The following is a 14,579-nucleotide window of genomic DNA, read 5'->3' as shown; positions in this document are numbered from 1 at the left end:
GGAAGGGAGCAAATTTATCATGCGAAAAAATGCTGCGAAACTTTTTGCACGCACATTCGCACTGCGAAGGAACGCACGCAGGATATTTTGGTGGATGGAGGGGAAGATAAAAAAAAAAAAAAAAAAGAGAGAAGAGGAGGGGAAAAAATAAAATCGAAGCACTCACGGTGGGGGTCGAACCCACAATCTTCTGATTAGAAGTCAGACGCGTTGCCATTACGCCACGCGAGCTTAGTGATTTTAGATGTTGTTTGCTTCGGTGAACTGAGTTATGGTCGCTAGTGTGCTATCACGTGCACAGACCCAACATTTGTGTGTGTGCGTGTGAACTTTGAAAGCTTTTCTTTTCTCTTCACTTAGATGCTCACACTCACATAACCTAACCAACTCATCTCTAATAGCCATCCAATAACCAGACTTACTTGAAAGAGAAGGAAGAAAAAAACATATACATATATACGTTCACACACACACACACACACACACACACACACACACACAAACATCAGCAAAAATATCAAAATGGTTCGTGTTACCGTTGAATTCTTGGGTGGTTTGGATGTGATTGTAAAGAAACAGAGACAGTACAAGGTTGATGTGAAAGTAGATGGGAAAGACGAAGTTGATGTTGGAGACCTGATCCAGTGGATCGTGGATAACCTTATCGAGCACGAGCGCGATGTGAACGTTTTTCTTGAGAACGACAGCATCAGACCTGGGATCTTGACTTTGATCAACGATACCGATTGGGAGCTTGAAGGTGAAAAAGAGTACGTTTTGGAGGATGGTGATGTAGTATCTTTCACATCGACGCTACACGGTGGATAGGTTCGAGCTCGAGCTCGAGCTCAGGCCCATGCTTAATTTATATCCGAATTATTCTGCATCCCAATAGTCCTGCCCCCTGCCATGGTCTAGGTACCAATTGTATAGTAATTATTTCGTCATCTCTCTTCACTCTCAAGGATATTTCCTTGTTGAGCTGTTGTTGCACTAGTTTGCCAACGTTGTATAGGTTATTGTGATTCAATGCATGTATTGTTCCGAACTTCACGATGAGATCGTCAGATTGGAGCCCAGCCTCATGACTTGGTGATCCGATCTTCACATCGACAACTTTGGCGAATGCAAGAAGAGAGTCATCGTCAACAAGACTCGTGTCGAGAGCTTCCAACTTCTGTACCGCCGAATTTTGCCTTTGTAACGATTCGAACTCGAGAGGAAGTAGGTATTCCAGCCTCTCAATGACTCTTCTCAAGTCGTTCCTTAAGACATTAACGTTCCGTTTAATCAATCTGATGGTCACCAAATCCAAATCGTCTCGCGGGAACCCTTCTGCGGTGATCAAAGGCGTATTGAGATCCACGTTGTTTAAACTCAAGAGGTCAAACTGTCTTTCCAATTCGTGTTCGATATCTTTCTTCAATTGCGAGACTTCTGAGAAGCCTAAGTGTGGCAAATCGTTCACTCGCGATACCAAAGCATTTGGAATACCGTTATTTTCAGTGCTTGCAACCGCTTCTAGTTTGTTCATTGGATGTGATGGGCTACGTCCGATCGCTTGGCTGTACCGATTTGTTAACTAATTTTTGTTGGTTTTATTTATTAATTTTATTGTTAATTAAAGTTAAATTTATATTATATATAAAATAATAATAGTATTCTAAAGAAGTTAATGATAATAGAGTAGAAAAAGAAGTACACACATACGCCTAAATCTGACAAGTTCCGGAATAGAAAACGTATGGAACAAGAACCAAAAATAGATGTGCGTGGCCTTGCCTACACTTCGATACGACTAATTAAAGCTTCGATAAGTGAGCAGTAGTGGACCGAATATGGATCAACGTAAAAATATAGTAAGAAAAACAAAATATTATTTCAATTTTGATATGATAAAAGAGTAGAGTTTCAATAACAAACATCGGCAAATCGTTAAAAACAGCCAATAAGTAAATTGTATCTCGAAGTAGTAGTAGTAATCTTTTTTTTTTTGGATTTTTTTCAAGTTTTATCGATTTTTTTTGGTGATTTTATGATAAAAAAGAAGAACTGAAACAAGTTCTTTACTGAGAACCTAGCAAAGATCTCAATCTAACAACTTCGTTTTCCAAGTCTGAGTTTCTTTCCAGCAATTCCTTGACCTTCTCTTCCAATTGGTTCATTCTCTGTAGCTTTCTTGCACGGGAACGTCTAGCGGCCTCGGTGTTCTTAGCACGCTTAACAGCCAATGGATCGTCAGATTCGGGGATCACCGGAGTCAAAGGAGCTGAACGTTGCTTTCTGCTGTATGCAACAACTCCCAAGTCATCCAATTTGGTGCCGGAGGTGGAGTTTCTAGAGGACGATTTAGTGACTTTACCTGAGGCAGATGTAGAAGCTGAAGCCTTGCGAGGCTTTGGCAACTGCAGGTCATCCTCCAACATTGGGGTTGGTAGGAATTGGTTCTGCTTCAAAGAAGCCATCGAGGTAGTAGATGGAGCCACCAAATCGTTGACGATAGAAACGTTAGATTCCGAAGCAACGGATTCGAGTTGTACTTGGGATTCTGAAGCGTGTTGGGCATTGGATTCTAGTTCGAGTTCCAAAGTAGCAGCATTTGCAGAAGCGGAAACGTCGTCCAAGGTAACAGGGATATCATTGTCGAACAATGAGGTCCAAGTTTCAACGCCGCCCAAGTCCTGATTGTCCAACTCGAACATTGGAGTCGAGTCGGTAGAAGAGGATGGGTCGAAGAAGTTGTCGACGATGGAAGCACTCAACTCTGTAGCGGAGATCTCAGTGGACCCAATAGTTGGGTCAGCTGAGTTCATGTGGAACAGAGTTGGAGAAACGTCGTGGTGGGAGGATGCGGATGATTCGACAATGGTGGTATTTCTGTCACCAGAAACAGGAGCTACAGGAGACTCAGCTTGGTGCACTGGGTGATCGACAACGTGGTTGATAAACTTGTCAAAGATCAATTCACCCATTGTGGAGCTCTGGTTGAGCTCGATTTTAACGTCTGCTGCTGTTGCAGCCATTGCAACATCAGATGACTTTGCGCTGGACAAGTTCATGTATTGCTGTTGGAATGGATTAACACTCATATCTTCGTTCATATTGTTCATATTTGTACTCGTATTCATATTCATATTCATATTCATTTTCTTATTCAATTCTTTGATCATTCGGACTTTTAAGGGAAACACTATTAAGATTATTATCGTTCGTGATGGTGCGTAGCGCTAGGGTAGGATATTTTCTAAAAACAGATTTGTAACATTATAACGTGCACAGGATCGGGAAAACGAGAGACATATTGGTATAATATCTCCACATTTTCTCGCATCGATTGTGTAAGTTACAATAACAGGATTTTATCTCTTTGTTCACAATATTATTACTCAAGGAAAACTCATTTCGGATAGTGGTATAATTGTATAATTCATCAAGAGTAATTTGGTAGAAATTAAAAGGTTAAGAAAACTAACAATTGTTATTTTTTTAATTTCTCGGCGTACTATGGTGAATTATAATCGGCTTTTATTTCGTAGGTATTACTGGATAAAAAAACGTCTTATAATTTCGGTTGCGAAATGTGTTGTTGTTTTATAATATTGTTATTATTGCATCATCGTTGCGTGTGTTTCAATGGGGAAAAACGTCAAAATATAATTGAATTCGAAAATTAGTAAATTTCAATTCAGTTCTAAAGGGGCTATTCTGTAGTTAAAGTATAATAGTACTGTTTAGCAAAAGCAAAATTTGGTGTATTTGGGGATCAACAAATAAGGAAAAAGGATTGATTTAGTAGCACATCTTGAGGAAGCGAGATCGAACGTATCACTTCTCAGAGGGTGCTTTTTCTGGTGGAGTAGGATTCCGGGTTAAAAAAATAAATCAATCTGTTCAATTTTCTTTATCAGAAGATTGCGTCAGGACAGCCAAATTTAAGCAAACAGTCTCTTTATCTTTTAATAATAATGAGCCAACTTAAATTCGTTATTAACCAGTACTAGTGAAAATAGCGTTCTGATTAATGTGATTTGCGATAAAAAGGAGATCGGTAGGAAGCTTTGTGATAGACTTCTTATTCGGAGGTATCGCACAGATCGAGTGGAAGGGGTGTAAAAAAATGTGTAGTTTGAGGAACTTTTTTTAGAGTAAAGTAAAGTAGCACACTTGTCAAAAAATTTACGTTCTTAAGTCTGACGATGAGACTTGTTTAGTAAATATATGATCTAAGAGTTAATCCTTGCTTTATTTCGAAAGTAATAAAAAAAAGGATAGCGGGTAAAACCTAAAAAAAAAAAAGCGTTAAGAAGATGAGTATTAGTTAAACTTTAGTTTAAACACAGGCGTTGGAAAGAGTCTTTCATTATATAATGTAAGGCTTATACTATGAGAAAAAAATTTTTTATTTCAATATTTAAAATTTTTAAAATTTTTTACTTAGATATTTTTTTTTTTTTGCACAATCGAGCGGGATTCGAGGTCCCTGTGCGGCGGCGCACAGTCATCATCATCAAGTCACTGTGAACGACTAGCGTTGCAACGCCGGTCCGGCATGAGGGAGAAAAGCGCGCTTCGTTTGGCTTGGTTCGGGTTTGCCAGCCAGCGGCGGGGTGTGGAAGGACGGGTCACACTAGATAACGGGCCGATTTCCACCAATCATATATGGTTCACCGTATCGCTGACGGGCCTCGGGGTTTTCCTGCCTAAAACGGATAAACCAACAAGGGGAATGAAATGGCATGGCACATCATGGCGTCTAACAGAAAACATAACCCCGCTGTGGAGCGGGAGTGGGGTGGGAGTAATTCCACGTGACCACGTTTCTCCCTATCGAACCGTATCTGTCCCCATTACCCTGTGCATGTGGTAAGGTTTCTTTTTCTTCCCAAATGGGGGGGTGGTGGTCGTGGTGGAGAGAAAGGGAGGGACAAGGAAAGAAAGAGAACCGCGCGCGCGTATGCGCGCGAAATTCTCAGCACGCCTGGTGCTGCTGTTTGCCTTGGCTATGGATGGTTTTTTAACTTCGCTTGCAGGCAGGCAGGACGAAAATTAAAAAAAAAACTCAATCTAAATAAATTTAATCTAATTTAATTACGTTTCTTTTTGAAGTAAAAAAAAAAAAAGAGACAGACAGAAACAGAGACAGAGACAGACAAACGGGCAGGAAACGAAAAACCGACTGATAATAATAATAATATATTGGTTTTGTCTGTTCTGCCAGTCTCTCTATTTATTTTTTTTTTCCTTCTTTTTGTCTCTTTTTGGGATTTTCTGTCCCGTCGAGAAGGCACGCTAGAATAACAGCCGACCCGTGCGTTTTCTTCTAGACATATTCAACGCCTCGCCAGATACCTCGTCAGATACCTATGCAGAGGGTCCTTAGACGAAGCCTTTCTTCCCCTAGTCGGGAACTCAGCTCCCGCGGAAAAGCCCGTGTTTACGCACGGCGTTTAGAGCCTACGCATAGCACTAGGCATGTGGCCAAAACGCGCCCAAAACACGCACGGAACCTGTGTGCGTGCGGTAGCGTATCCGTATATCTTTTTTATCATTTTTTTTTCCTACATTGTTTGTATTTTTGTATTTTGTATTTCCTGTTTCTGCTCACGAAGATTCGCGGCTTAGGTTCGCGGCTTTAGATGCACTTTAGAGGCCCTCTAGAAGCCCTCGCCTCGACAGGTTCGCGCGAATCACCTCACCTCACCTCATACCCGGGCTTCTCTGCCTCGAAATGGTGCGCTGCGTCGTCTACAGAATATGCAAGCCCACCACCGTCCTGTAAAACCCACTTTTTAACTTGAACAATCAATGGCTCACACACCCCAGCACAGCACCTTCCCCTGCATCCATTTAACCTTGTTTCTTTTGGCTTCGAGATGTTCGTTTTCGACCCCAATTCTCCAATTCACTACCACCGCTTCCACCGCTTCCACCGCTGCCACCACCTGCATTATGCATAATTCTTGAATATTCATCATTTATTACCACTTACTACTTGTTTTACTGACAGTATGCTGCTGTTGTTATTGTTTCAGTTTTTTTTTTCTATTTCTTCTCAAACCGATTGATTGATTCTCCAAAGCGATTCCCCAGGCACCTCCCTAGGGCACCGCCTAGGTAATGGTACATCCAAATGCTCAAGTATAAATAATAATGGCATTCCACACCGACTCCTGTGCCTTTCTTAGCCCTGCCTTCCTGCCTGTCTACCTACCTACCTGCCTACTTTCCTACTTACCTGCCTGCCTCTCGCGGTCCCGCCCGTTTCCACTTCCATTCATTCATTCCTGCCCCTTTCCTTTCCTTCCCTTTCCCTCCTGACCGCTCGAATATACATACATGTGTATGAGTATATATTTCTGCCCCCAAAGGTGTTCCATTGCCTGTGCCTTCATTCTTCCTGCCCTTCCTTTTTTTTTAGGTTTTTTACAGTCCCTTTGTCTGTGATATCATCTGCTCGACCCGACACACACAACCTAAAGTCCAATCCCTATCCCTATCCCAATCCCAATCCCATCCCAAGCCTAACCTGACCCCAATTCAATATCCTGGCTCCAAACTCCCTCCTTCTCCCCACAACTAATACCAACCAAATTACCTTATTCTGACACCTGTCCTGTCCTCTGCCTAGAAAACCTCCTGAAAAACACTTTGCCTGGTATCTCTCTGCTGGAAATATTCCAAACCAGAAAGAAAGAAGGAAGGAAAAAAAAAAAAAAAAAGACAGACAGACAGCTTAGCTTGGGCCTGAAATTTTTCAAGACATAGAAATAAACGAAAAAAAAAAAAGGTAAACACTGAACGGTACACAGAAAAAGCCGTACGCATCCAACTTATATCAATACCATCATCACCAATCCTTAACATTACCAACACCACCACATATGGACGTTAAGCCAACACTCAACAGGGCATACATCGAAAGCATAGACGATGCCTTGAAAGTGGTTGAGTGCGTGTTGAGCGGGTACCTGCACTCGGTGTCTCGACGGCCGTATGAGATCGAGCGGCCGAAACTGATTTGTTCGGGCCATATATTTGTGTTCATCGAGGAAAAGTCCGGCATCAAGCGCTGGACTGACGGTGTGTCATGGTCGCCATCGCGCATTGTAGGCAAGTTTCTCGTTTACAAGGAGCTGTTCAAGGCGTCTGGACAAGCGGTTGCCAGTCCAGGGGGGCTCAATGGTGGGCCCAATGGCGCCGCCGGCCCGTCGTATAGTTATAGGTCCGATGGGCTTATTAAGAAAGCGCTGTCGCTACGTGTGAGGGCCAAGCCTGGTGAGCTCAAGGAGGAAGATGTTGAGCAGGCGTTGAACCAGAACGTGGACTATTTCACAGTGCATATTATATCGTATTACACGCTGGACGACATTTCTAATGGGATTTTGCTAACTCCGAGCGAGTTGGAGCCGTTTCGCGGGGTTGTGCCCTCGCAGCGGCTGCTGGAAGCGCTCGAGATGTCGAGTATCGGCAACAATAAGACGGTGGGGCCTCCCAAGTTCAAGCACAGGGACAGACCCAAGCCCAAGGCTGTCGGGGCTGCTTCCGCTGGTGCTGTCGCTGGCTCCAAGGTTTCTTCTTCTGCTGCCGCGTCTAAGGCGTCAAAAAAGATATCGCCTCGAATTTCGACACCGATTTTGGGCCAGTTTCCTCCCAGACCGTTCCCGCTTCAGCACTCGAGCTCCCAAATGGGTTCCCAGATGGGCTCCCAGATGGGCTCCCACAACAGCCCGATAGTGTTGATGCCCCCGCTGTCACTGGCCCACCAGCTGCCCCAGCCAGTGTCCCAGCAGCCAGTGTCCCAGCAATTCGCAGGCTCGCCCTCGGCAGCACCCTACGGAATCCACTTCCAGTACCACCACCAACCGTTCCCCTTCCCGTGTCCCAACCCACAGTACCCTCAGGAACCCTATAACTCGTACCTGCCGGCCCTCCCGATGCCCCAGCCCGTCCTCCACACACTACCAGCCCTCGCGCCCTACCAAACGCCCCATCAGAGCACTAACCAGGGCCCCGGCCAGTACATGGGCCCGCATCATCGCCAATTGGCAAACACATCTGCATCGATTACCTTTAGCACAAGCGCCAGTGCTAGCGCCAGTACTAGCACAAGCACAAATATAAGCACTAAACCCCAGTACCCGGTTCCTACCACAGGTCTAACGCCTGGACCTGTCCCCTCGGGACCTGCCTCCTCAGGCACGGCTCCAGGCCAGGCTCCAGGCCCTCCTGCACCTGTCAAACCGTAATATTAAAAACTAAATACCTCTCTGCATTTATATAGCTCAGTACTTTACTGCCCCACCTGTATCAATATATACACCTCGGACTTCTACCTAACCTCTAATACAACCCCTCCCCTCACCCAAAATTGAAGCTTAATGTATACACTCAATATATATATATATAAGAACTCCTGTGTCTGCCATTGGCCCCTCATACAAACTCCCTCATTGCCCTGGGTGCGCTTGGCTATATTATTACATATTCCCCACACAAATTTATCATTGGCCAATGACTAAAGGTGCAATACTTCGTGGCACACTTCGAGCCAGTAACCACTCAATTGCGTTCAATTACCCACCCCCAATATATCCCGAACAGTCTCAAGTAACGGATACGCCGCTCCTTGATTTTCCCTCTCTCTCCATTGTGACCCCTCTCTCATTACTACTCCAAAGTTCTGCCCCTCTATCCGCATCTCAAAGCTTTTCGCATGGATTACCGAAAACTGATTCTTACATCTCCAATGCACAGTAGGACAAGAACAAAGAACAAAGAACAACAAGAAGAAAAACAGAAACAGAAAGGCAACGCCAATCATAAACACAGGGCTTGTAATCTGTATTGGATACTAGAGTAGCTGTTACCTCAGGATAGAGAAGCTGGCCGCTGTATTCATCTGGTAAATCTCTCATCCGTCTTTTTTTTTTCCATTGGTCTTTGCTCAGCAGAGTGTTCATTAGTTTGTAAAGACTTGAGACTTCAGACGACTTCGAATTGCCCCTCGGGTACATGGCTGAGCCTGCTACAACACAGCCGATGAGCAGAGAGTTGCCCGATGGAATGGGCGACTCTGTGCCCGGAAATGTGTCTGAAGTGGGAGTCAGTGAGGTAGGGAACCTGGGTCACGCCCCAGATAATGGCAATGCCCTCCGGAAAGGGTACTTTAACGACACCGAAATAACGGCTCTGAGTGGAGCACTTGCAGGGTTTTTAGCTGGGGTGGTGGTATGTCCATTAGACGTGGCAAAGACTCGACTACAGGCCCAAGGTTTGCAAGAAGTGGCCGTAGGTAAAACAGCTGGGTACAAGTATTACAATGGGATATGGGGCACTTTGACGACGATTGTACGAGACGAATCGGTAAGAGGGTTATATAAGGGCATAGTACCGATAGTTTTGGGTTATTTTCCGACCTGGATGATATATTTTTCCGTGTACGAACGGTGCAAACTAACGTACCCGCAGCTTTTCCACAATTCGGAGTTCTTGTCCCACTCTATGTCTGCATTGAGCGCTGGCGCGATCTCCACCACAGTGACAAACCCGATATGGGTGGTAAAGACGCGGTTGATGCTCCAATCTGGTAAAGATATCAAGGGCATGACGCACTACAAAAACACGCTCGATGCGTTTGTCAAGATTTACAAACACGAGGGGATCAAAAGTTTTTACTCGGGATTGGTCCCATCGTTGTTCGGACTATTGCATGTAGCTATCCACTTCCCGGTCTACGAACAGCTCAAGAAAATATTGCATTGCTATCCATACAAGGATCCACGACTGGCGTCTGATTCCTCATCGCCAGAAAACATCGACAACCAGTCGAGTCAGTTGGGTCAGTTGGGTCGCTTGATCCTAGCATCTTGTGGGTCAAAGATGATCGCATCGACTCTCACGTACCCACACGAAATCCTTCGCACAGGGCTACAGCTCAAGTCAGATGTCAAGCCTTCTATCGGCTCGATAATACGATCGACATACTCGAAAGAAGGCATAAGAGGCTTCTACTCGGGATTCCTCACTAATTTGCTGAGAACCGTGCCAGCATCCGCAATTACATTGGTCTCGTTTGAATACTTCAGGAAGCATTTCAAACTCTGGAACGATGAAATGGTGTGATTCCTTTTATTTAGTCCATACACCTTTCACACCTTCACATAAATCATATGTATATACTATATTATATTTAACTATACTAAATCTTCAATCATATATGTTCATTTTGCATGCAATAAAAATAACAGCAAAAACTTCATCAGCTAATCTACTATTATAAAGGCCAGTAATGGTCTTTCTTGCTGGTATGGCCGTTGGTTCTCTCTCTTTTGTGTCTTGCGCCCTATTCTTCTTGTTTCATAGACCGTAAATCATCATCCTTCAAAAACGTGTGCAAAAGCATAATAATATTAGTATTTCAAATACGACGTTTGATCACTCGATCATTACACTTCTGAAAAGATAAAACAAAAAGAGTAGGCCGTACAAGTGTGGATACAGGGGACGTTTCTCCACTATATTATCAACATCAAACATCTAGTGGTATATTTTACCTTTGGTTTTTGTTGTTTTCCAGCCCGTCTAGATGCGGTTTTTGCTATTCTTTATCCAGAGCTGGTGGTGGTTATTGGTATTCGTTACTGCTACGGAAACTAGCTCTAATCCAAGCCTGAAGTTTCCTGAACCTTTAACAGAGGAAAACTTCAAGAGTACTATATCTGAGAATCTACATATAGTGGAATTCTTCAGTCCTTATTGTCCTCATTGTAAGAGTTTGGCACCAATATGGGAAGCGACGTATTTTGACTTTTACGAGGAATCGCAGAAGCTCAATATATCCTTCCATCAGGTGAACTGTATTGAGTCTGGCGACTTGTGTGAACAAGAAAAGATTATGTTTTATCCCAACATTAGACTTTATGGGCCAGATGGATATATTAAAGATTACCCAGGAGGATCGGTGCATGCAAAGGAGGATTTGATCAACTTCGCAAGACAAGAGGCACTGGATGCCGATAATCTGGATCTTACCAAACTTCGCAGTAAAAGTAAGTTTGCCACAGATGCAGATCTGTTAAAGCTTTTGTCAGAACCCCAAACTGAGCCATATCTTGTTTCCTTTTGGCCATCAACTGATTTCGAAGATGTTGATTCCTCATATTCTTTCAAAGACTGTGAGAAGTGCTCGCAGTTCCAAAGGATATGGAAGCTAGTTAGCAACAAGGCAGATTCCGAGGGAATAACCACGATTCACTTCAACTGTGCTAACAATACGAAAAATTCAAAGAACGACTTAATATGTAGGGAGTTATCTTACGATTCTCTCACCAATGAAAGAAGTTCAAGAGAAGACAGATACCCTAGAGTAGCATTAATATTACCACATTTCAAAAGTGGTAGTTTCGTCAAGTTCCCATACGGTAAACTGCAGTCCGATAGCTATAGCATCATGGATTTTGCTGTCAGAACATTGCACAACAGTAAAGTTCCTGAAATTGATCGTTTCGAAATACAAAATTTCGTGGAGCAACCAATGAAGGATATATTGTCACCTGACATTGAAGATGATAAGATGATTCTTGTGTTCAACTACGACCCTAAGACTGTTGTTCCGGAAGATACGGAATTTTTGGAACAGTTAATCGAGCCACTCACGTACTTGCCGAATGTGTACCTTTACAAGTGTCCTTCAGACTTGATGGCACTAAGCCATAATTTCTACAAGAAATTGTATGAAAAATTCAACGTCGATCCTGCTGTTGAGTTTAGTGAAAATCGTTTTATTGCCTCCTCTATTACGCAGTTGCCAACGTTCTATTTGTTCAAGAAATCGACATTTACCCCAATCATATTCCCCGGGTTCTCAACTACAGAAACAAGGGATATCAAAACGATTCTAGATTGGTTGACAATCAATTCAATGCCACTGGTTAACGAACTTACTCCAAGATCATACAGGCCATTAATTGGCTTCGAGCCAGAAATCTATGATAAAGCAGTGATACAGGTCATAAACAGATCAAGTAATAAGTTTGAGAAAGGATCAAGAAAACTCGTCGAGGGGCTAAGAGACGCCGCTCATAGTTATGAAGTTGTACGAGACGAAATTGTATATGACAGTCTTCAACTGGCAAGGGATGACAAGAATAAAGCAGTTGATAAACTAAAGAGTAAAAATGTCCCTTCAAGACGAGTTGTAGAAGCAATGAGGAAAGAAATCGATCACATTTATGATCACAAAGCTCTTTTCTTGTATCTTGATATTAACTCAGATCCTTTCTTTTTAGATGACTTGGGACTAAATGCAAATCGTAGAGATTACAAGACGGGGGATATTCTCATTTTCGACAAGAAGAATGGATTCTACTACGAAAAAGATGCTAAGGGTGAATATCTTACTCTGAAAACCTTGCCAAGAACCCTAGCCGCTATAAACTTCCCACAGCGATACCCGGAACTGCAAATTGAGCGTGTTAGAGTTGTAACTCCATTTGCTGTCCTTTACAATCTCGCAGACACATTCCGTGAGGCCACGGGACTATATTACTTGCTTGTCCCAGTCATGCTATTCACATTGTACAAACTTCCTAAGGTGATCCAATACCACAAACTAAAGAAAAGGTATGCTGCCAAGAGAGATACGCACGGTATTCTTGGAGCAAAGCTGAGTAAAGAAACCAAGTTGATAGACTAATATCAGTTCATCTGATTGCTTGTTTCCCTCTTTTATCGTACAATACACATATTTGTGTATATTCCAAATATATATATATATATATATGTATATATGTAGTATTATGCTGGTTATTTTATAAGTTACACGTCCTCTTAGCTTGGCCACCTGGTATATCATATATCACATCTTCCCAAATAAAGAACCTCTAATGATTCAACCAGCCATCAACGTATCCAGATATAGAAGAACAAGAGCGTTAGTCCTCCAAAGATGATCAACCATGTCTTAATAGAAACACCAGATTTCTGGGCCATAACCATCATATTCTTGAATGTACGCTTCAAACGGTTAGTCGTTTGCTCAAAAACGTTGCCCAATTGGTCTAAAGTCTGGTTGCTCCCACGAATCTCATCCCCCATTCGTAGTGATAAACTCTTTAATGCATGAATCTTTTGGCTCATCATATTCATTTGCTCGTCACTCTGTGATTCAAGCTGCGAAAGCGTGGCCTGAGAGTAATCGATTCCAGATGAACTTTTCTCGAATGAAGAAGTTGGCTTCTGTTGTCGCTGCTGGTATTTGGAAAAGTCTGCCCCATCGAACAATTGCGTCCTGCTGGCATCACGTTGAGTCAAATCCCCTTGAAATCCACCATAATTAGAGCTCATTTTTCAACTAACAATTGATTTACTGCTATTAGAAACTTCAATAACTCGTCACTACTCTACCATTGACTACTTTTGGTCCTTCTTGAGCCCTAATCTTGTCGTGCTTTACTTCTTGATCAACTAGCTTGACCTTGCTAGAAGAAACCTTCTTCAAACTTTTTGGCTTGATGCATGTCACGTGATATCATGATCTCATTTTGTCACTTGAAAAATTCCCCATAGGCATCGCTTTGGAAATCAAGAAAGTATTAGTCAACGTTTGTGAAAGGGCTTGTTTTGCGATCTATGGATGGTCATCTGGTGCTTTTAAAACTTGAGATAATCAATATTATTTGGGACTGGACAACTGACACAAACTATTTTTATTCTTTTCCTTAAATATCAGTGCTAATAGTGAGATGTCAAGTGATTTAGAGATTCAGGCGATGCCTGAATCATTAAAGGGAATCAAGCATATCGTCTTGATTTTATCTGGGAAAGGTGGTGTTGGAAAGTCTTCAGTGACTACTCAGACGGCTTTGACGTTATGCCTTAAGGGATTCAAAGTTGGGGTCTTAGATATTGATTTGACTGGACCTTCTTTACCCAGGATGTTTGGTATGGAGAAAAAACAGGTGTACCAGGACTCTCGAGGCTGGATTCCTGTTAGTGTACCTGTAGGATCTAGTGGTTCCGGAGAGTTGAAACTCATGTCTTTGGGGTTCTTGTTAGATGATAGAGGGAACAGTGTCGTATGGCGTGGTCCTAAGAAAAGCTCTATGATTAAACAGTTTATAAAAGATGTAGACTGGGGACAATTGGATTACTTAATCATTGACACACCTCCAGGTACATCAGATGAGCATATATCTATTGCAGAAGAGTTAAGGTGGGCTGCTCCAGATGGTGCTATAATAGTTACCACTCCTCAGGGGGTTGCTACTGCCGACGTACGGAAAGAGATTAACTTCTGCAAGAAGGTTAATTTCAATATAATAGGTGTTGTCGAAAATATGTCTGGTTTTATATGTCCGCATTGTGCTGAATGTACCGACATTTTTTCTCGTGGAGGAGGTTTCAAGTTGGCTCAGGAGTATAATATTCCTTACCTTGGTAATATTCCAATTGATCCTACTTTTGTTGAGTTGATTGAGAAACAAACCGGGTATAAAGAAAGTTTGGTAGATCTTTATAAGGACTCTAGCTTGTACACTATATTCTCACAAATCATAGATAAGGTAGTGTCTGGCGAGTGA

The 14,579-nt window shown here is 42.7% G+C and overlaps 8 protein-coding genes and 1 non-coding gene across 9 annotated transcripts; 5 read left to right on the top strand and 4 right to left on the bottom strand.

Annotated features, from left to right (window-relative positions):
- Window positions 1-158: 158 nt before the first annotated feature.
- KLMA_R518 lies at window positions 159-231 on the bottom strand. The gene has a single exon. It is a non-coding gene; the product is annotated as a tRNA-Arg (tRNA).
- Window positions 232-522: 291 nt separating this feature from the next.
- URM1 (ubiquitin-related modifier URM1) lies at window positions 523-828 on the top strand (the record flags this gene model as incomplete). Its single annotated transcript, XM_022820395.1, has 1 exon — window positions 523-828. One exon carries the CDS (start codon window positions 523-525, stop codon window positions 826-828), a length of 306 nt encoding a protein of 101 aa, XP_022676863.1.
- Window positions 829-865: 37 nt separating this feature from the next.
- On the bottom strand, window positions 866-1,534 carry NAS2 (Nas2p; the record flags this gene model as incomplete). The annotated part of the gene is made up of 1 exon (XM_022820394.1): window positions 866-1,534. The coding sequence occupies one exon, from the start codon at window positions 1,532-1,534 to the stop codon at window positions 866-868; it is 669 nt and encodes a 222-aa protein (XP_022676862.1).
- A 532-nt stretch (window positions 1,535-2,066) lies between these two features.
- GCN4 (amino acid starvation-responsive transcription factor GCN4) lies at window positions 2,067-3,170 on the bottom strand (the record flags this gene model as incomplete). The annotated part of the gene is made up of 1 exon (XM_022820393.1): window positions 2,067-3,170. The coding sequence occupies one exon, from the start codon at window positions 3,168-3,170 to the stop codon at window positions 2,067-2,069; it is 1,104 nt and encodes a 367-aa protein (XP_022676861.1).
- A 3,711-nt stretch (window positions 3,171-6,881) lies between these two features.
- On the top strand, window positions 6,882-8,246 carry MIT1 (Gti1/Pac2 family domain-containing protein; the record flags this gene model as incomplete). The annotated part of the gene is made up of 1 exon (XM_022820392.1): window positions 6,882-8,246. One exon carries the CDS (start codon window positions 6,882-6,884, stop codon window positions 8,244-8,246), a length of 1,365 nt encoding a protein of 454 aa, XP_022676860.1.
- A 766-nt stretch (window positions 8,247-9,012) lies between these two features.
- On the top strand, window positions 9,013-10,122 carry YIA6 (NAD+ transporter; the record flags this gene model as incomplete). Its single annotated transcript, XM_022820391.1, has 1 exon — window positions 9,013-10,122. The coding sequence occupies one exon, from the start codon at window positions 9,013-9,015 to the stop codon at window positions 10,120-10,122; it is 1,110 nt and encodes a 369-aa protein (XP_022676859.1).
- Window positions 10,123-10,585: 463 nt separating this feature from the next.
- Window positions 10,586-12,694, top strand: EPS1 (protein disulfide isomerase EPS1; the record flags this gene model as incomplete). Its single annotated transcript, XM_022820390.1, has 1 exon — window positions 10,586-12,694. The coding sequence occupies one exon, from the start codon at window positions 10,586-10,588 to the stop codon at window positions 12,692-12,694; it is 2,109 nt and encodes a 702-aa protein (XP_022676858.1).
- Window positions 12,695-12,900: 206 nt separating this feature from the next.
- BET1 (Bet1p) lies at window positions 12,901-13,344 on the bottom strand (the record flags this gene model as incomplete). The annotated part of the gene is made up of 1 exon (XM_022820389.1): window positions 12,901-13,344. One exon carries the CDS (start codon window positions 13,342-13,344, stop codon window positions 12,901-12,903), a length of 444 nt encoding a protein of 147 aa, XP_022676857.1.
- Window positions 13,345-13,742: 398 nt separating this feature from the next.
- Window positions 13,743-14,579, top strand: CFD1 (iron-sulfur cluster assembly protein CFD1; the record flags this gene model as incomplete). Its single annotated transcript, XM_022820388.1, has 1 exon — window positions 13,743-14,579. One exon carries the CDS (start codon window positions 13,743-13,745, stop codon window positions 14,577-14,579), a length of 837 nt encoding a protein of 278 aa, XP_022676856.1.

The sequence above is a fragment of the Kluyveromyces marxianus genome, chromosome 5 (genome assembly GCF_001417885.1).
Source record: "Kluyveromyces marxianus DMKU3-1042 DNA, complete genome, chromosome 5".
NCBI lineage: Eukaryota > Fungi > Ascomycota > Saccharomycetes > Saccharomycetales > Saccharomycetaceae > Kluyveromyces > Kluyveromyces marxianus.
The sequence above is the reverse complement of the archived record's forward strand: the minus strand, read 5'-3'. Positions and strand labels throughout refer to the sequence as shown.